Source organism: Cariama cristata, unplaced genomic scaffold (genome assembly GCF_000690535.1).
Source record: "Cariama cristata isolate BGI_N322 unplaced genomic scaffold, ASM69053v1 scaffold15481, whole genome shotgun sequence".
NCBI lineage: Eukaryota > Metazoa > Chordata > Aves > Cariamiformes > Cariamidae > Cariama > Cariama cristata.
In genome coordinates this window covers 1-21,833 of record NW_009599946.1, presented here as the reverse complement: position 1 = coordinate 21,833, position 21,833 = coordinate 1, and the positions used below count along the sequence as shown (strand labels likewise).

The 21,833-nt window shown below is 42.8% G+C and overlaps 1 protein-coding gene across 1 annotated transcript; it reads right to left on the bottom strand.

Annotated features, from left to right (window-relative positions):
* Positions 1-17,767: 17,767 nt before the first annotated feature.
* Positions 17,768-21,756, bottom strand: LOC104169054 (ribonucleoside-diphosphate reductase subunit M2; the record flags this gene model as incomplete). The annotated part of the gene is made up of 7 exons (XM_009709860.1): positions 17,768-18,205; positions 18,594-18,707; positions 18,843-18,947; positions 19,387-19,520; positions 20,320-20,414; positions 20,991-21,124; positions 21,640-21,756. Coding segments are annotated over 7 exons (852 nt in total), but the record flags the coding sequence as incomplete, so codon positions are not given.
* Between the last annotated feature and the right edge of the window lie 77 nt (positions 21,757-21,833).

Here is a 21,833-nt window from a genome sequence, read left to right as displayed (position 1 = left end):
AGAGTTGCACCAAAGCAGAAAATGCACTTCTAAAATTTTCCAGCACAGATATAGTCAGAAAGAAATTTTATAACTGGTACTATGAAAGCCAAGGCTACGCTAAAGCAAATGATGCAGGTGCAATGTCTCCAAAGAGACCAAGAACCAGAAAGCTCACCAGTTTCTTCAGCACTCTACTGTAGCAGTAGCTTATGCCTGGACTTCAATTCAAAATAACAGTTTAGCACAGAGAAAATACGCTTTCCTGGGCTTTTTCTTTACAATCAGTCATTTGACATCTCCTTGACAGTAATAAAAATTGGTCACATGCTTAACATCTTTCCTTGATGAGTCTAGCTCCAAAAAGAAAAGCAAGAGGTAGATGTGGTGGATTATACCCCAGCGACTGCGAAACCCTGGCAGCATGTCCATCTGTGCAAGGTTTTGCCACAGCAGTAAAAGACACCATTATGCTCATCATTTTTTAGTTAGGAATGATGTGTGATTTACAAGCCTTAGTGCAATGTCGTATTTGAACAGCCAGGAGTGACATTTCAGAAAAGCATTAGAGTAACTTTTTCTTCCGCTGCCCGCCCCCACCCCAGTCATTCAAGCAAGTCATTCAGACAAAGCGCAAAAGTCCTTAATCCAAACTAGTGGAGTTATGTATGTGTTCTTTTAATTCTTTTTAAATTTTCCCCCCTCTTTTTATTTAATAAGGATATGGTTTCTTCCCTGCAGCCAGTTGTAACCACTGTGAGTGTACCTGTCTGAATTCCAGTATACATAATCAGATTCTGAGTTTCTCTTGAAAGAAAAGGAAGTTCACAAAACCTGGAAGAGGATAATTATGTACCTGCTAGTCCAGCCATGTCAGAGACCTTGTCTGCATGAAGGGCTGTGGCTGGCATGGACCCAGCATCCCCCATCAGCAGCATGATCCTGAAGCCCACTCCTCGGCCACATCCACCACTCACTGCTCGTCAGAGCTACATCCGACACGTGAGGTCCCAGAGTGACAGGGAGGTGAGGATGGCACTGATGTACAGTGTATGAGCAAAAAAACCTCCCAAGGAAATTGTGTGGAAGGAGCCCACTCTCAACACACAAACTTGATGCATCTGAGGAGGAAGAGGCGGCTTTGTTCATATCTCCTGCTGCTGCAGAAACCGCAGCACTTCAGTTACACAGTTTGCAGACAAATATCCAACCACCCGATATGTCCCCCAACCAGAGTTGCAAGAAGGAGAGGCATCTGGTCTCCCCACATCTGGCAAGACTTTTCAATTAAGTCACCAGCAACCATAGAAAGGCCAGGAAGAAGGTCATGGCATCTTTAGAAACTCACTCTCCAGATACCCAACCAGGCTATGCGGGATCACAGCCCCATGGTGCACACATCCCAGTGGCAGCTCAGAGGACTGCGCAGTGCACTCAGCAGTGGTGGTGGGTACTCTGAAAGCAGCCTAAAACATGCAAAACTAAACCTATGAAATGATAACTGGCTGTTTCAGAGGTAGCTATAGTCTGTCACTTCACATAGAGCTGTTACTACAAAAGTAAATCCTCCCCATGCAGAAGAGTCCTAAGCATAATGCAGATTCTCCAGAAGAAGCACATCTGCTCACTGGTACGCATGGGCACAAGGGTTTTAAGGAAGACAGAGAAAGCCACCAAAACCACAGGCAGAAACTTTGCTAGCAAGAACAGCACAGTCTCAAAGCCAGAGGACTGAAAGATTAATATTACCTCTGCTTGCTGGGAGGAATAGTGAGGGAGAAAAGCTGGCATATGGTGTTTCAGACTCAGAGTCAAAGCATGACTTTAGATCGATAGTGGAGATGTTTCTCCATCAGCAAAGTTGTAAGTGGATACAACCACGTTAGGAATTAAAAGAGCTATTCTAGCTGAACCACACTGTTATGCATGAAAAATCACATGTCTGAATAGTCTAGCAAGAGCTTGGCCACCAGTTTCAGCTGGAAGACAATCACGTCCTCTGGTACATCACCTCCATGTGAAGAGGTGAGTCTAAACCTAAGAGCGATGTGTGGACACGAACCAAGCTACTGTGATCCTTGATCAAGTGCAATCTGAGGAGCCCCACAGATCATCACAAAGCCTCGATGAATTTAAAAAGCCTTGGAGTTTACAGGGAAGTAAGCAAAGATCTGAAGGGAAAACACACAACAATCTACCTACTGGGATGAAACACAATCATTAAGAGGTAGGTGCTAAAATTGAAATTGCATTGCTAGAAACCATACTTCAACATAATCATCATATTTATATATTTAAGCAAAACACATTTCTTACTGTTATAAGGCTCTAACTCTCACACTTGAAATAACTGCTAAATCTTACACATTCAAAACCAGAATTTTTTTTCTATCTACATCTTTCCATAATGACCAAAACATTAAGGTCTTTCCCACCTTGAGATTTGACCTTGTCTTGATGAAGATAACTTAGATAATGAATTAAATTACCCCTGCAACACAATTAAAAAATGCTGCCTGTGGACTGCAAGCACTTAAATATCATTAAACGACGATAAAGCATTAAATTATGCCATCCTTAAAATCTGCAGCTCCAAGGTTCAGATTCAGAATCCAAGCCCATGTAAATTAAATCTTGCCTCTCCTTAGACTGAATAAAACATGACCTCTGTTTATATTCTGCATATTTCATTCACTGTAGCTCTCTTCCATGCAAGTCTTATAGTCAAACTCAGTAAAATATAGAGGAAGATCATGAGATATTTGTCTTCCAGGGTGGCTTGCCTTTCACCTCTTAATTAATTTTACTGCTAATCTCATTACTAAAGCAGTCCAGAACAACACAGTATTTTTAGCAATTCTTCAATTTTGTTTTATCCATTACTTCATCTAATTCCAGGTGCTTCTGTTCACTTCAATAGCCGCAACAGAATTGGCATACTCCTATAACTAATTCACCTTTTGTTTTCTCTCCCACTGCAGTATCGGATGGGCTTTGCACGGGGATCATCTGCTGGGGTGAGAAGGAAGCAGAACAAGCAGTGAGACAGCTACAAGAGCCAGGAGGAGTTCCTGTAACGTAAAATGTTTATGTCCTACCTGAGCATGGTTTTCCAAAGATAATGCCACTAGTGGTATAATGAAGCACTGACTGAACACAGATGGAAGGCTCTAAATAACACAGGCATCAGGCAAGAGAACACACACCTTAAATACTCTCACCTTTCCCAGCCAGAGGTGAGGGAAGAAGAATCTCTTACACAGCAGTAGCTGGAAGCTTTATCAGAAACATGGAAGAGTCTGGTCCAATTCCTTCAGCTGGCTCAAGGACTTGAGCCAGCATCTGAATTTAGTTGCTTAAATTAACCCCAGGCTCCAGGGTACCTCGAGGCTGGGGTCACCCAGTCATTTCCCTGCTCCACTCGCCCCTTTCCCAGGTGGGTCACCCCCACCAGGTTCTTAACAACTCACTAGAAGCAGCTGGCTTCCCTCACTCTAAAAACTTCTGCTACCAGGTAGCCAAGCCACAAAATACACACCACATGCCTTAGAAAGCCAAAGAGCAGGGATGAGAGGGGGCACTGGCTCCCAAAGGCCACGGCGCCCGGTTGCAAGTAGCAGCTGAGCAAAGCCGGGCTGTTTTCAAGGGATTCGGCAGCTCCAGCATCAGCAGCCCCTACTGTCCCCACGCACTCAAGTGGTTCACAAGCTGGCCACCCTCACAGTAAAGTATGGATGCACATTCAGATGCTCTTCCCTGGCCCAGCAAACACCTGGTTATCGAACCTAAGAGGGAACAATCTTGACAGGCAAAGGACAGAATCCCTGGGGAGCACATCGATTGCACCCCTTGATGAGAGCTGGCAGGGGAGCAAGAGGGGTACAGCCTTGTGTGGGGACCAGCAGAGCCAGGTCCTCACGGCTGTTGCAACCAGCCCTGCAAGCCTAGAAGAAACCTGACTGGGAGGAAGGGTGGATACCCTGAGATTTTAGGCTCAGGCTGAGGGCCAGCTCCAGCAGGGTTTAGCCACTGGCTGCTTTGTAGCAGGTGGATGAAACATCAGCAGTGGGAAGTGATTTCTAGCCCCTCTTGCTGATTGCAAACAGCTTTTTCAGTAGACTGAACTAAGCAGGAGAGGTTTTCCCCTGTACCAGAGCACTCTGGCATTGCCAAGCAGCTATAGCAGAGCACAGCCAGGTCAGCTTCATCCTTTAATCCGACGGAAGCATGTTAATTTTGCAAGACAGAAAAGATATGCTTGATGGGTTTTCTAACTCCTACCCTAGGGAAGGTTGTGCATCAGCATTCTGTTTCTTCACAGATCTAATCTGCTTCATCTCTTCACCCTGCAAAAAGTTGTTGCAAGGAACAGCCTGGTAATAAATTTGCTGCATCTTACACTTTAGATCCTCAACATTATCAGCAAATTACTGCTCCCTCCACAGATCATGCTGCCCAGAACAATGTTTCCCAAACAGCCCAAAGGCTCTACTTGCAGCACTCCTTGGAAAATGCTGTCCCACAGCCCTGGGCAAGCCTGGGCATCTCCGCAAACATGGAGCTTGCTAATGAATGGTCCTCAGTTGTCTCAGGGCTAACACTGGAGTGATGTGCAGCAGAAAGGAAGTCCAGTTTTGGAAGAGGGTGCATCTCTGAGCAGCAGATGGGATCAGAGGGGCAGTCTTTGTCCTCGTCACTAATCCTATCAGTGGAAGGAAAAAATATCACAAGTCTGAGTTTCTTTCTTCCAAGGACCTATCAAATACATTAACACCAAGGAACAGAGGGAATTCTCCATTTGAGGTCTTGTCATAGGAGTGAAGAATAAAAAACCAACAAAAGTAAAGAATGATAGAGTGTAACACTTAGTGCACAAAAGCACAGAAAACACATTTTTCTGTAAACAGCAGGCCACTGTTAGACTGCAGGAATGTTTATATGAAGGTTCTGTTCAGAGTCTTCACATAAAGGCTTAATGATCATAAATTACATAATTTTTTATGTATGTTAGTAAATACATACACTAACATGTAAATAATGTCCATTCATAATACCTACTACTTTCATCTGATTTTATTACATGCTTCTCACATCCATCACATGCTTATGAAGACCCGACAAGTTAATCTTTGATACAGATTAAGCATGACCTAAATTTTGGTCTGCACTTCATATGCTCTTGCAGGAGAAAGGTTCTGTTCAGAGAGCTATAGTTCCTATGGGTGGTCCCTGGGCCCAAAAGGACTGCTGCACAGCTCAGGTACCAGCCTGTATGGATGCAGATACAGCTTGAGGTTCCGCTCTGTGCGAGCTCAGGACTGCCTGCACCCACCTGGGCAGAGATGCTCCAACACCCTTTTCTTCTCTTTCAGCCACATTTTGCAGATGCAAGCATTGAACAAAAAAAAATCAACATGAACACCACACTGCTTGCACTCCTCATTTCAGCTGCCTTGATGCCACATCAAGCAGAACATCAGGGCAAGGCAGGAAGGAGCAAGCACGGGGAGCGACAGAAGGAAAACAGGTCACACAAAAAAATTAAAAACACAAACCAAAGTGCATAACAGACAAGATCAGCAACAAAAGAGGCAAATTCAGGAGACAGGCACCCATGAACTTGATAGGTAAAGCAATGCAAGGAGCCTGTATGTGACTGTGGGTTTCAGTAGGTATTACGATGCTCTCATTCTTATCCAAATGGCTCTTGTGTAAATGCCTCCTCTATGCCTCTCTATTTACCTTTGCAGCTTCTGGCCCAGGACATCAGGTAGCCTTTCAAAACTCAATGATAGCCTGCGAGTCCATGGAGAGCAGCTCTGACAGATGGGGAGGGCTGGATTCGGCTGTAAGGGCTTGCACCATTCCTGCCTGCTGCTCACAGTCCAGCGTATTAATGTAAGCCGCCCTCCTTGGGTTCACCGCTCTTTAGCGATCACTTAATCCCAAAGATTAAGCAGCAAACAGAGTGCCCGCTCAGCAAAGGTCTGGAAAATGTTGCATGAGGCACAAAAGAGGGAACCAGAGGATGACAGGCTGGACCCCAGCATGATGTAAGGGTCCAGCAGCCGTGCAGCACTGAGAATCCCATTTACAAACCCCACAAGCTTCAGATGCATTAGGGAGATAATGTGATTCCAGCTTTGTAAAGCTGGAATTCATCTGACCAGATATAAATGCCAAAACAGGAGTTAACCATCGAGATTGCCTGTGGAAATCCATGGAAAGAAACAAGCACTTGTCAGGTACCCTCCGTCCCTCTGGAACCTGGTGTCTGACACTGCTCAGATGAGTTGCCCCTTCCCCTTCATCAACTCTAATTGCAGCCTAGGGTTACCAGCCCAGATACAAGTTCCTCTGCCGTAGGCATGGGAATTTAGATGAAACTAATCCCAGGAAAACTGACATGTGGCACTTGCTTGTCATGCTGCCACACGCCTGCTCCATGCCAGCAGCTCTTTGCCCAAGATGAATAAATATCCCTTTGACAGACTGATATTTGAAAATACTCATCTTCTCCACCATGTCAATGAAGACTGAGGGCAGTGGCTTTATGTGATAATTAACAACTGTTTGGGGAAATCATTAAGTTTTAAGGGCAACATTATTTGTCATATACTTGTCCTAAGATCAACACCATAGAAATGTAGCTGCCTTGTGGGAAATTACTCTTCTTGCAGACAGTACAGGAAGCCTCTTGAAAAGTGAAGACTTAGCAACAAGTCCCTGATTTTGAGAAAAGGGCTAGAAGATACCAGGGGGCTGGGGTGTTTTACGGCCTTCCATGAAAGAACCACAATCCATCCTTTCAGGAATCTGCACCCAAACTGCCATGCAGAGAGGCCGTACCCCCACTGAAACCCCAGCTAAGGACACATAACATCACGCTTCAGCACTGACCTGCTGCTTCCACGCCTCAAGTCCTGTTCCAAGGCATCAGCACCACAAGCAGAGCTAGCAACAAAACCAAGCGTCAGCAACCTTCACCTCTGTGGAGGAAGCCACAGCCCTGTAATGCAAGATGAGGCTAATAATATCTTTCGGATACATGGGTCTGGCTAACACAAATGACATGATGGTAATTCAGTTTAATTATAAGCTTCCTGTTAGAAATATCAGGGTTTCTCTGACAGCACTGGCAATTGTTCTTCTGACTCATCCAGCTGTTGCCGTAACTAGGCAAAACAAAACCTTCTTTGACCCTTAAGGTACAAATAATTAAACAGACCATTATTTTGAAAGAGTACTTGGCATTTCATAGTTACTGAAACACCATCAAAATAAATAGCGACATGCAGAGATACATACAGCATTCTGCTTAGGGACAGTGGCTTTTATTACAATCTCCACTCCCTGAAAGACAGAGATAAAACATCGATCCATCCCTCATGTGGAAGAGGCAGATTAACTCCCCACTCATACACGCTTCCAGCAAGGTTATCCTACACGGCCAGATAGATCGTCACTAGTCAAGTGTGAATCAGAAGTCTGTACCCTCCAGGCCGCTTTTACAGGGTCAGTAGTTCAGAAAGTCTTGCTCATTTGACACATAGGCTCAAAATTTCCTGCAAGTTAGTACTATTTTAAAGTATAGATCTAGAGGCCCAGGTCCCAGGAGCAAAGGAGCTCCTAGAGCCTATCCTAAGGTTGTAAAATGTCCCACAAAGCATACTATTTACTGTTACACAGTGAATCCCATGTCCCAGACCACTGTTGTCTCTGTCGCCCCAGCTATCTGGGAAGAGCTTCCTGCAGATGGAGGGATGATCACCAGAGGTGACCTGCATGTGCAGAGCAGCCCATGTAACATGCCTGGCCAGGTGGGACACACATCTGAAGATGGAGCAAGTCTACACACCTTCAGCCCAGCACATGGGACCAGTTGGTGGTGCACACTCCCGCATCCCACACCTGTCCAGGCAGGTGCCTTCAGCCTTAATTGTCTGAAGTTCACTCACCACTTTGCTTGGTTCCCGACTCTGAGAAACTGAAGTTTCCACCCCCAGTAGAAAAATTTAAGGGTGCTACACCCCTTTCCGGCTCAAAGCCTAACCCTTCCCCATGAGAACAGAGCCCTTGCCCCCATGCCCAGAGGGAAATGATATTCATGGTAAACAGAGGGATGAGAAGACAGATGAGCCCACACATGCCAACAGCAAAACAATGCTGAGCCTTTCCTCTGCCTCAGCAGAGCCTCCAGCACAAAGCAAGAAGCAGCCTCCTTACCACAAGGCTCTCAGGGCTCCCAAAGCATGAAAGGCTTTCTTTTAAAAATGTTTTTAACTCACTTCTCGGGAGGTTTCAAACAGGATTTGCAAAGCCTCAGGACTAAGTAGGTTCCCACAGCACAAAACAGAGCATCACCCCGAGCTCCTGGGAAACATTAGGGCAGTGGTTAATTAGGGTAGGGTTTGCAAGAGCCTCACTGCCTGGTCTCACCCTCATTACAGACAATACTGAGTTGTGCCATTCACTTCAGCAAGGGGAAGATCAAGTCATTTGTGGTACATGGTAGCCCACTTGTTCCCCTTGATGAGCCTCTTGTCTCTTTGGCACAAACAACTTGAAAAGCCTGTGAACCTAGTTCCCAAGTCCTACACAAAGGTGAGACATCCTTTCCAATCACTCTTCAGTGAACTCTAAGACAAAGTATGGGGCATAACAGCCCCCATAATAGTACTCTTGTTAGTATGACTTCAAGGTCTATTTTTTTCCATCACTCCATCTTCTAATAACTTGATTTTGGGAGGCACAAAAGGCCCGATTTGCAAAGATGCTGTGATTGAATTGGGGGGAGTGAACACAGATGTACAGCTCTTCTGAAAAATCACATCTCACACTGTGAAACCAAAGACAGAAAAATTACCAGTGAGAGCTCTATTTTTAGCTACACTGTGTCATAATATTCACCATTCCCGAGCAAACTTTCTGGCAAATATTTAGAGTGAGACTCACCACCCCATGCTTTGTCAACAAAGCATAGCAATTACCTAGGTGCAGCACCTGCAGCAATGCAGACTGTATTCCTTCAGCCTGTTACCATGGCATTTTTAGTTGGATTTTGCCTGTTTGCATGTGTAGGATGCAAGATAAACCTTTATGTTTTTAATGTGATGAGCAGTGCACAACTGACCTCAAATAAAATGGTTTAAAGGGCGCACCTAAGCCAGGGGAAACTCAAGTTTTCACAGCCAGGCATGTGACAGCTCTGAACCACACTTTCTGGCTGCTGGAAAGCTTTTCCTGGATGGGTATAGGTACAAGCCACATTGAGGCAGATGCTGCTGTGCCCAGGTGTGATGGGGCTGCAGCAGGAAGAGCTGAGGCTGGGTACCATGCTGCAGCCAGCTCCATCCCCTGCTAGCAGCCACATCTCCAGCATCACCCTGTGCCAGCACCTGTATGAACACAGCCTTGGTCCTCAAAGCCACCCAGGTAACCACACTGTAGGGAACCCCCTGCAGTTGTTCAGAAGATACGACATCTCAGTTTACAGCACAGTCCATTTTAAATGAACTACCAGCACAGCAATACATGGTTTTCTCAGCAAGTCAGATACAACCTTCAGGCAAAGCCACTGGAAACAAGAACCACCTTCCACCTGGGTTAAATACCACCTAGTGCTTTGTTCAGCAGCAGATGGAGGGCATGCACTGATGTTCAGACCTACTAAACCCACATTTAACACCTCATCCTCAGTTCACTGTGTGATTGTACCTCATATAAACTATTCCCGGACTGACACTACCCTGAGCTGAGAACTAACCCCAATTAGAGGATTTGCAGGACAAAACAAAGAGCCTCTCTGGTGTCTTCTCATCACAGCCTCCCATCCACCCCATGAAATCCACCTTTCTGTTTGGATTGGTTTTGTCTGCTGAAGGTTGGAAGGAGACACATGACCCTGACCTGAGAAAAGTCAAGATTAACAGACATTAGGATCTCTCTCTGCTGAAGGCACTTGTGGTTCCATCCTGAGAAGTCCTCTACAGGAGCTATACCGCTTGTTTGCCACAGCCCTAGCATCGCAAAAGAGCTCAGCACAGTCCAGAAAGGGTACCCAGAGCAGTGGGTGCAAGAAAGCACTAACAGAGTTCTGGCATTTATTAAAACACATGGCACATCTTCCAGAAAACCATTCCCATCCTCAGCTGTCACACTGCGCAGCGAATTAAGCTAGTGTGATGCATTGCCACGTAGTCCCATGTCGGTAAGGTTACAAGAGAAGCACCCATGATGCAGAACAGGCAGCTCCCCTGAAAAACCTGGCAGCCTGTACCACATTGAAGGAGAAAATCTGCTACAAGACCTTGTAGAGTGCAGGATTTGCACCTGTAGTCTCTTGCGCTGTGCTCAGTAAGCAAATCAATATGGACCATACTTACATTCATATAGAGAGGGAAAGCCCCAGCAGCTCAGCTTTCCCCCCAGATGTGACAGTCACCGGCACTTCATAAACAGACAGTGCTTGGCACTGTCCCCTGACAGCCAGAGCAGCTGTTGCTTTCTTTACCAAGGAGCCCCCCTGGTGACAGCCAGATGTAGTGCTTGCAATAGGCAACAGGCAATCCAGCGCAAATTACTCCAAAATAAACTTTTAGATTAACTGCTGCAGCAGGGGCCTAACTCGAAGAGAAATAACGTTTGAGATAGCAGAGAAACAGTATGCATACAGGCAAGAGGAGATGGTAGGTCATGGGAGCACCCATCTGCCTGAAGATCTCCTCCAAAACCAGATGTGTCACTCCCAGGGGCACAGCAGCACCCTGTCAGTCAGCCCCTGTCTGTTCACCCCAACACCACCACTGGGACCAGTCGTGTAACGATGTTTTTGGAAAGCTTATTCCTAAATGCAAAATTTCAAGCAAAATTACTCCATCGTGGTGAACAGCTTTCCCTAAACTGCAAAAAATTGTCTCCCCCCTAGGGAGCCTGACAAGCTACACTTGAGTATACAGACGTATTTAAATGTCTCAACCTGTTTTTGCATGTGTTACCTGGGGATATAAGTGGTGAAATCGCATCTGCTTCTTGAATATCTACACAGCAATATTTAACATTTGAAACATTTTTGCTTTAATTAATTTAAATGCAACTCAGCCATCCTACTATTTCAGATATAATCCCTGGGACTTAGTGGTGGGAAATGCAGTATCACAGCTAAATAATGGAAAGGTGGCAAGATTAAAAACTTATCATAAAATTAGTCTACTTAGCATAGTAAATAGCTTTTCAATTTGACAAGGGATAACAATTTTATGGAAATGTGTATTAAATATCATCCTGTTAGGTTGCCCAATGTTTGCCAGTCTTAGTTCACACATGGTAATAAACCCAGATTAGAGTAACATTTCCAAAGTCTGTATGTCTGTACATATTTACAGTATTAAGAGCAACTATAATAGTTATATCAATAGAATGAGATACAATTTTCAGAAGCCGTAATTGAAACAGCAAAGTTATTGCTAAGCCTTCAATAACCCTACAGTGCTTTCTGCTTAAAGTTATTACAGAATTCAATATACAATTAATACTCCTGTTCCTTTTAGAAGCAAATTACATTTTAGTCCTCCTTATAGCTGAGACTATTTCAGTGTCATTGCAGAAATGTACAGCCAGAACAGACATTGAACACTTGGCCCAGCTAACATTTCTTTTGTGAAATGCTCATTTCTAATACGCTCCCTGCCTTGAAACCCTGCTTCTCACGTTCATCTAATGATGGCTCATTGCTCCACAGCTTCCCTGACAAGTCACTGCTGTCTTCTGAGTGTTAACTTTGAAAGCAGAGAAATGTAGAAGTTTGGGTTTTTCTTTTTGGGGGTGTGTGTGTCATGTTAGCATCACCCTAAAAATAAATTGAAAAAGATAAATCATTCAATTAAATACGAAGGAGAGACAGAGGTGTATATTCTCTGCTACTTACAGAACCAAGATTAAACTAAAGCAGGTGGCAGCACAGAACTGCTATTTGTGTCCTGAATGCACAGAGCAGAGATCCAGGGCTGGGAGGATGGAGATCCATTCTGAAGCACTGACAAATACTTACTGAAAGCTCCTGGAAGACATCAAAACAAAATCATTACACAAAAGACCACAATGGAAGTGATAAAGTCACCACAAAAAACACTGCTGAAGCCAAATGTTTCATTTTGACTGTAAATCACATCGGGATTTTGCCAGTTGAGTATTTCAGAGAGAAAATCTGACAAAGTACTCTTTTTAACGAGGCAACATCTTCCCAAGGGAAGCAGGAAAGCTTTGGCCAACACTGGCCACAAGGCAGACTCGCTGCAGTCCCTGGCAGTAGAGCAGCACACAAGGCTGCAGAAGGATGCTAGACGACACAGGCAAAGCAGGGCTTGGTGTTTGCTGTTGCCTGGTCTATACCTACAGGAACTTGCAACTGCCTCTGAGCTAGATCATTGTGGTAACACCTTGGAGAACATCTAGGAGCTGGATTTCAACAGCTAACTAAAAGGACAAGCAAGGTAGGCAGCTCCCTACCTAGGAGAAGGGTAGGAAAATCACCTGGCATGGGGCTAAAGGTGTCAAAGGCGGCCACAAAGACTTTAAATGAACTGCTGTGTAAGTGGTCAAAGATGCAAATGAGCATCAAGTGGGACTTTGAAATTAATGGAAGAGTCACTCCATTGTCCTCCCCTGGTGCTCTAGCTCAAGCAGCACCTTTGGCGTCAGGGATGTGGAGGTACACTTTGACCAGGAACATACCCAGAACATACTTACACTGGAAGAACTGTTTTGCCTAAATATTAGTCCATCTGCAAAATACCCGCAAGCACCTTCTCCGAGGCCAAACACCTCAGTCTTTAAATGACTGGTTTAGCAGACTGGCTTGGTTACCCCACAATTCATTTGGATGCCACAAACTGGCTTAGTTACCTGACAATCCATTTGCTAGATCCTCAAAAAAGTGAGAATGTAGCAAAAAACTAAACTCTACCACACTGCTAGGCCTGATCCAAGGGGAACAAAGATCACCCAAGCCATCCTGGATTATATCAGTAGCACTTCACAACATGAGAGGCTGTAACAGGACTAGCAGTATCCCCTAACTCTAAAAAGAACACAAACACACAGCGCAACTTTTTTGGAAGTTCAGCACTCCCACGATTTGGACACCTAAGAACTGCAAACTCCCCCCTACTTTAAGCTGAATCCTACAATGCTTGGAAAATACAAATTACTTACTGGTTACTGGCAGCCGAAACTGGCCTGGGATGTTTTTTTTCCCCAGTCTGCATTTCAGAAGAACCAGTGTGTATCCAACACCGCAATCTTCACCCTTAGGTCAAAAGAAAAACCTCAACACACAAGTGTTCAGCATCAGGCAAATGCTCCCAAGTGCTGTATGGCTTAAATATCTCCTAGATATTCACTGTAATCTTCATCTGATGAAGAAAGCAACATCGCCTGTGGCAAGAACTACACACTGTATTAGAACTGGGAAAAAAGCAGCAAGGGGATTTGGTTATTGGAAAGAATTGCAAAGCTGTTCCACTAGGGTATTTCTTCTATATATTTGACATTTTAAAAAATAACTAACAGCATGGGGAAGAAAAGGTATTAATTTTAAATTCCTTCACCCCAGTGCATCTCAGAATTTGTACTTGCAGACAGAGGATAAGCAGCCACAAGCAGGGAGGGCTTTAACACAACACATTCTGCTGGAGCATGAAGCGCTCACCTTCAAACTCTCTTCTCCAGCAGATTCAAAAGCACGTCAGGAGCCAAAGCCACAGCTCTGGTGGCCAGTCAATGCCCTGGGATTTGCTGTTCACTTGACCTTACCTCTGGATCACGATTGCAACACAGGTTTCTCGGCTGATACCCAGTACAGCACCAGTAATACCCAGATGTGGGAATGAAAACTCATATTCCTTCATCCCAGCCAGTGTCTCACAGCTGTCTAAGAGCAGATGCCCAAAACCCACCATTTTTCTGCTGATCAACAATGTCAGTAAGATCTCATCATTGAAGTCCACAACACACTCTAAAGGGATAAAAATTTTGTTCCCATTTCTCCATAGGCTCAAAAGTAACATTATCATCATTACTTCAAAGATCAATTGGACATAACTTTAAAAGTAAAACCACTGACAAGGATCTGACTTTTTTTCCTTCTTAGCTTAATCTTATAGCCATTCTTCATGTAAAGACTGTTTTATTGCAGAAACCAAATGTCTGTGTAGATCATAGGATGTCAGTAATACTCCCAAGGGCCGAGTTCCTAACAAAAAACTAGCTGTCCATCGGCAAAGAGGACATGAGACTTCACTCTCTGTAACTCTCAAATGCTTCCTGATGAAAGCATTTACTTCTCATAATTCATCATGCCCCAAAAGAAAAACCAAAGCACCAAGAGGTAATCAATAGCTTAAAATAGTGAGCCATGGCAAACTGTGAAAAGAAGGCTTTGAATGAGTGCAACTCCATTTACTGCTTTCTGCCAGGCAAAGTTTCTGATTATTGACTGGCGAGGAGGAAGCAGTTAGTCTTCAGGGATCACACCGGACTCGTAATATGCCTTCAGATTCACAGGCTGGCTGTGACCTGCTGCAGGCAGGAGCAGCTGCAACTGTTCTCTGACCTCTTCTGGGCACAGATTGCTGTAATCACTCCAGGAAATTTGAGAAATCTGGGGATTTTTTTTGTCATTACACTCTAATGTTGCAGTTGCTTCCTGAGGACAAGGCTGACATTACATTGCTGCTCTTACTCCTCCACACTGCCTAAGGTTTTCAACATTTGACATGTAACCTGAAGTCAAAATGTGTCAATGAAAGTGTTATGGAAGCTCTCTTCCCTGAACCCATGCAATTTCTTTTAACAAATTACAGTAGGAAACAAATATAACAAGAGAAACTATGCTTGAGGTTAACTGTTCTTCCACTTTGTGTGCTGCTATTAAAAGCCATTAATTTTAACAGCAATAAACACACAGGGGATAGCTAGGGATCAGTTCTGCATAAGTTAACAATAGACAGAGTATTGCATCACCAAGTTTATCCGGTTTTGCTTATCCCTCAGTATTTTTCCTCTACTAGCCTAGTCTCTTTTCACTTGCAGGAACTACTGTGCCAGTGGACAGCTGTTCTGATTCGTATATGGATAAAACATTCAGCACTTTCACCACTTCGCTTCAAATCTCTCCTGGTTCCCCAAACTCTATTCCAAAACATACTCCAAAGGGTCAGTTAAATATTTACTGAAACTTATTATTCAGAGTATTAGTTTATTTTTTTGGAAAGAAAAGATTGGTATCTCATCAAAGCTTGAGAGGATCAAATGTCAAAGCAACTGGCACCTCAGTCAAACTGGAAAGTAATCTGTTTTCAGGAAACAAGTATTTTATCAAGACTTGAACATGATCTACGCAGACTAAGAAAAGCAAGACATTTAAATCTTCGTGAGATTTGAGAATTAAAATAGGTGGCACCAGATGCATAGCTTTTCTCCAGACTATACATTTAAAAACCAATTTGCATTACAGCAAGTACATAAACCAAAACTAAGTAGGCATTTAGAATCAGTGGCACCAGGTTAAGATTAATACCAGCCACAGTAAGTCTTATTCTCTCGTTGAATTACTTCTAATTCCTACCTAATCTCTCTAATGGATCCATGTCTACCATATCTATTACCCTATAAAAGCAATGCTTGGCTAAAAGAGACTTTCTTCGTACCTGCCATTACAAATAATTACATGGCCATCACACATCCATTCCAAGCAGTCCTTCTGTACTATGTTGAAAGTACAGTTCCAGTCCATATTTTCCAGAAGGGCTACAAATTAAAGCTTTCCAGACTAACCATTTCCATGTATTGATCCTTGGCACAAACGAAGAATCAAGCAGGAAGAGATAGCTATAATGCAGCTAGAGCCTACTCATAGATCAGAGGTCTTACCCTTTTTCTACATTAAAGTATGTAAGTTGACAGATTTGAATGCAAATTGAATGCTGCTAAATCATACGTATGTCCAAACTGATCTCGGTACATCATTACTGTCTCATGCTCTAAACATAGCCTTACACCATGACTTCTGATGTTTTTTATCAGACTTAACTTGATCAAAGATTTGACTGCTAAGAGAAGCCAAGAAAAAGCACAAAGCCCAATTTGCTGACAATAAAATGCTGATATTTAGCCAGAAATCTGCTTAATTTTAAAAACAAGCATTAAGTTTCAGTGCTTCAAACTGGTGTGCCGGGCTATCCAACTTAACATGTCCCTGGTTCAGTTCCTAATATATTCTTAGACCACTGCAATCACTGACCTGTTACCAACATCAGTGCTGTAAGGGCATTAGAGAGCCATCTGTTAAGTCTTCTACTACGTCTGTAATAGAAGTCATTGGTAGTGAGCCATCTGTTAACAGTATCTTCCACTTTGAATTCCAGTCATTGGGGCTTGGGATTTTTTAATTATTTATGTTTTTTCTCCCTAGGATAGCCTTGGAAAGGTGCACATCCTGCTAGCTTCACAGACCCAGGGGAAGAACAGTCACACACCATCATCTTCAGTGCAATCAAGAGCAAAGGAACAAAGACCAGCAAGTCAGTTAACTTTACACCAAGGCAGCATCTCTCAAAGAAGCACCATATATATTGCACTTCAAAAGAGAAAGTACTTTAGCAGAAAGAAGCAAACTCCAGCATTCTTTCCAAGGAAATGCTTTAAGTTCTGTAAAATTTATTTTCTGTATCAACTACACTTGAGGAAGACAGACTTGCAGGCCAGTCCTTGTTAGACATTAGATTAGATCATGGAATAAACTCCTTTTTGTACATCAAGGCAGTAGCTAATTTCAGTTTATCCCACTGTTATTTAATCTCACTGCAGATCATTTGCAGGAACTCTAATCTGAGACAATAGGGATCTCCTTCACAGATCACATGCCCTTACCAAGTTACATTAAGCATACTCATTCCCATTGCTTCATGTTTAGCGTGGAGTAACAATGTTGTAGCACATACCTTGTTTTCACGACTGACGTATTAAAACCAAAACTCCACTGCACGATGCAGAAGCTAAAAATTCTGCTCCAGCCTGAATTAGCTGCACTTACCCTGAAAGGCCTTCTGCTTAGTGTGGTCGATCTGAAAGTCAAGGCTAAGCATAACTATTTCACTTGACATCTACGAACCACTTCACTAAGCAGCTATTTCCTGCAGAACTTGCATTTCCTCAGAGTCTGCAATTCAGAAGGAAATTAACACATAGCTTTGCCCATTGGAGCACTGAAGCCAGTACAATGTTGAATCCAACCAGCTCTTTATTACTGTTATATGAAATACTGTTCCTAGATATTAAAAAGCAATTAAGTCCAGCTGCATGTTATTTTTCAGTACCCAGAATATCCAACCTAAGTTCTTCACCTTCCATACCAAGTTTCTTCCTGTTCTTTGATAGATTTCAAAAATCAAGTTTGATTTGCAGCACCATTTTTAAGTTACATACCCAGAAAGAAGCACAAGACATGAAAGGTTAGGTTGCAAAAGTCTAAAGATTTAGACTTGCATTTTACTATTGTCAAGTATTACAAGACAGCTATTTATTTTAAACATTAAAGTGCCAGGTTTATGTACAAACTATTAAAACAATAATAAAAAAGGTAAACTTAAAACCTGCTAAGAAAGCAGTGAGGTCATGTAGTTGCCTCCAGAGTTTCCTGTAGAGTATTCAATGAATTTAAGACTAGAATTTCTCAACTGCTCCTTTGTTTATGGGGAGAATAGCAGAAGCTAACGATCACTGCCCATAACCTCCCATCTTGCAGAAGGAAAGTGCCTGTATCTTTCACAAAATGGAGTAGCATATGTTGTAAGAGACATCTAAACATTCTATGAATTAAATATCATTGGCAAAGTCTAATAAAAGGGGATTTTACTGCTGGAGCTACACTAGCCTCCTGAAAAGTACCAATATCACCACACTTTTCAAGAGTGGGATTTTAGTACAAGAATCAAGTCACACTGTGACTCAATATATTTAATGTTTCCCTGTAAACAGGGGGGCATAGACACTAACTCATATGGTCTCAGTTCATTTAAAATTCTGCATCCAGGGTGAAAGAGTTGTCTGTGGGCTTCGACATGACTCCCATCCTCTGATATTCACCTACTCGCTTCTCAAAGAAATTGGTCTTGCCTTCCAGAGAGATGTTTTCCATGAAGTCAAAAGGATTCTCTGCTTTGTATATCTGAAAGGCAAAGGCAATTCTATAGTCACTACAGGTGCTCACTTCTTGAATATGTGAGAGCATTAGAGATCAGCTGGAAGGAGGCTAATGCCAACATCAGCAGGCTTACTACGTAGTGAAAGAAAAATCTCTGCCCCAAGCCTTCTCTACTGTATTTGTTCCCATCTTTTGGCTGCAGTAGACCGAACAGTAAGTCATATTCAGCTGTTTTTCCACAGCATCCTTTTGTTTTTCCTTCTCTGGGTCTCCAAACAAGATCTAGCAGCAGGACTGCTAAATGATTTTACAAGTTATACCAATATTGCTGCAGCCATTTTAGGATTTGGGTTTCTGGAGAAAATTAAAATTATCTTCTCCCCATGAAAGATTCAGTGTATTAGAGCCTTACCTTGTTAAATCCCAGTTCCAACATAAGCCGGTCTGCTACAAACTCTATGTACTGTTTCATTAAAGTGCAGTTCATGCCAATCAGCTTTACAGGCAGTGCCTCCGTCAAGAATTCCTGCAGATAATAGAAGCATTTTATGTACAGAAACTGGTATTTGCTCTGTACTGTCTAGGTTAATTTTATACCCAACAGCTCCCCAGCTTTCCACTTAATTGTGATCAAGTTCCTAAACAAGAAACAGACAATTACCTGTTCTATGAGAACAGCATTCATGATGATTTCCTTTACTCTCTCCTCTGATGGTTTGTGTATCAAGTGCTTGAACATGAGGCAGGCAAAATCACAGTGCAAGCCCTGGAAAAAAGTTTCAGAAAATTATTTCAGGAACACTGGTTTAAAAGAGCCACTCTAATCAGTAGCACAAAACAGCCCAATATCTAGGCACCTTCTTTGCACTTGCCATGTTAGTGTTTTCTGCAGACAACTTTCTGTCTAACCAGAAGGCATAAATGAGTTCAGCCGATACTAGCTGCACTTGCTCCAAATAGCAAGGCATACTGAGTGCAAGTGTTGGTGAGAACCTTCAAACTACTTTATAGGAAGTAAAATGCTAAGTTGATTCATTGACTGCTGTAAGATCCACGATGACATGTTTACACACTTTAGTGAGCTGTATAGACTGCCTGTTTCTAAACATACTCCTGTTTTAAAGTATAGGCTCCAATTGAGTACCATTACTTTCAGCTACTGCTGTGGCATAATACCATCTTAACTGCTAGAATTTGATTCATACCTCATCTCTGCTGATGAGTTCATTAGAAAATGTGAGTCCAGGCATTAATCCTCTTTTCTTCAGCCAAAAAATTGATGCAAAAGAGCCAGAAAAGAAGATTCCTTCCACTGCTGCAAAAGCTACTACACGTTCTCCTGTTAGGAAGAGATTGATAGTAGTATCACACAGAGAACTTAACAGGATTAATACACAGGAGCTGCAAATAGAATAGTGAACTGCATCCTCCAAGGAGGATGAAATAGTTTCTGCTTAAGTGTGTTATGGCCCATCCCTTAAAAGCTATTACAGTAAAGGCTTCTGGTTATTAAGCAAAACTTTTAAACATGAGAGGAAGTAAAAACTAATTGGTGTAGCTACTAAGCAGCTGAAGCCAAGGCTCCTTCCTGCAGGGTAACCATCAATACCATCCTTTTTCAAGGACTGCACACTGAAAAACACCACCTGATTTAAGTCAGTGTCTGCTCATCTTTGATTAAGTAAGGAACTTTGGCCATGAAGAATGCTTTAATACTAGTGAAATAACGATCTGTACCATCTCATCTCACCTTTGAAATCACCTGACATCAAGAATCAGTAAGGCAGAGGAGCTGCAACCTCCAACTGTACATGTCTGTTGGAGATAGATGGCCAGCACAGTTCTGGACACATAACAGCAATTTAAAATTTGATCATAGAGCCAAGCATATGAAGATTGCTACATGAGTTACCATTATTCAAAGTGCCAGCAATTTTACAAAATTTCATGTCTGTAGCTCATTTGCAAGATGAAAATTTTCTTCATTTCCAGAATTATATCAGTATCTCCTACCTGAAAGCAGGTACTCTGCGCTGTGACAGCAATAACCCCTGTGAACTGTGAAGCCTGGAGAAACTGTGGTTCTTCCATCCTTTTTAGGGAAGAAATTTTACTTTGTTTCCAATAGATGTACTCACCATATGTTGCTTTCTTGTCCCCAATCCAGCGCATGGCCCAGTCAGCCTTCTTTTTAACACATGGTAATGTTTCAATAGCATTAAACAGAAACTCCCTAAGAAGGATAACACTCATTAGGATAGCACATCATCACAACTAGTACAATAAGCATTCACTGCCATAGATTGTCTTGTTCACTTACAAGTGCTCTGCACCTCCACTCTGGTAATTAAGTTTCCTTCCTCATCTTGTTTTGCACCGATCTAGCTCTATTCTTACCTTAACTAAATGCACTGGGATTTACAGATGATATTTTAATAAAAGTGGTATCATTCTCAGAGAAACTTTCCTACATAGCTTTCTAGTAGGTGCAGAGGTCCTCCACATGAGCACTTACTGTAATTTAAATCACTCCCCTTATTTGACTGCTCCATCTTTTACATAGTATCATTTCTTTATTTCAGTATTAAGTGGTTTCAGTTTCACTCCTAAACTAAGTGAGTTCTTGCTCATATGCTTCAGAGAAGAAAGATATTCTGAAGTAAAGCTACTCTTAAGCAGCAGTAGTATTTTATATAAGTCTAGTTTAAATCCTAAAATTAGCCTTAAAGTCAGAGAGTGACTGATATGCATCATTTAAATCTCAACACTTTTGAGAGTTTTGAACCTTTCATCGTCAAGCAATACAAACCTCTCTTTAGAATCTTTAATGTAGGTGTCAATAAGAAGACTGTACATTTCTGAATGTATATTTTCCATGGCGATCTGGAAGCCATAGAAACAACGAGCTTCTGTGATCTGTACTTCTTGACTAAACCGCTCCACCTAGAGGAAGTAAATTGAGTGTTTGCAAAAGCATTTGTAATTAAGTTGCAGGTTAGAGGCATTGATGCTGTCTATAACAGCTCTTGCTTAGCCCACAGAATCCTCTTCAGCTTGATTCCAGACATATGAATCATTAACAGCAATATGAAGAGCAGTAGTCCCTCACAGTTGCAAGTCATGAGCTATTCTTTGGTCCCAAGAGAAATGGGAAAACTTCCTAGTTTTACTTGTCTCCCATTAGGAAGAAGAGCGCTGAGAGGGTAGAAGCAGAACAAGGGCTCTGAACCACTCAGTTCAGTGTTAGTGTAAAGAAACACTCGGTGCACCATGGGGAGTAGGCAAACTTGTGGATTACAAAGGCAACCCCAATTTGCTAATTAGCGTTATGTTGCAATGCTGTAACACTGCATGATTTAGCTAACAGGCTAGATCACCCAGCAAGCATATCAAACGTGTAATTACCTGGTTATCTTCACAAAGCAACGTTTCCATCAGGACTGTTTCTACACACTTACCAAATTTTCATTGACGATGCCATCGCTGGCAGCAAAGAAGGCGAGGACGTGAGAGATGAAGTACTTCTCCTCAGGCTTCAGGGACTCCCAGTGCTGGATGTCTTTGGAAAGGTCCACCTAACACATTGCCAGAAGAAGCGATGGGAGAGAGATGGGGGCTTTAGGTACGAGGCCCGTACCAGAGCCCCGGGGCT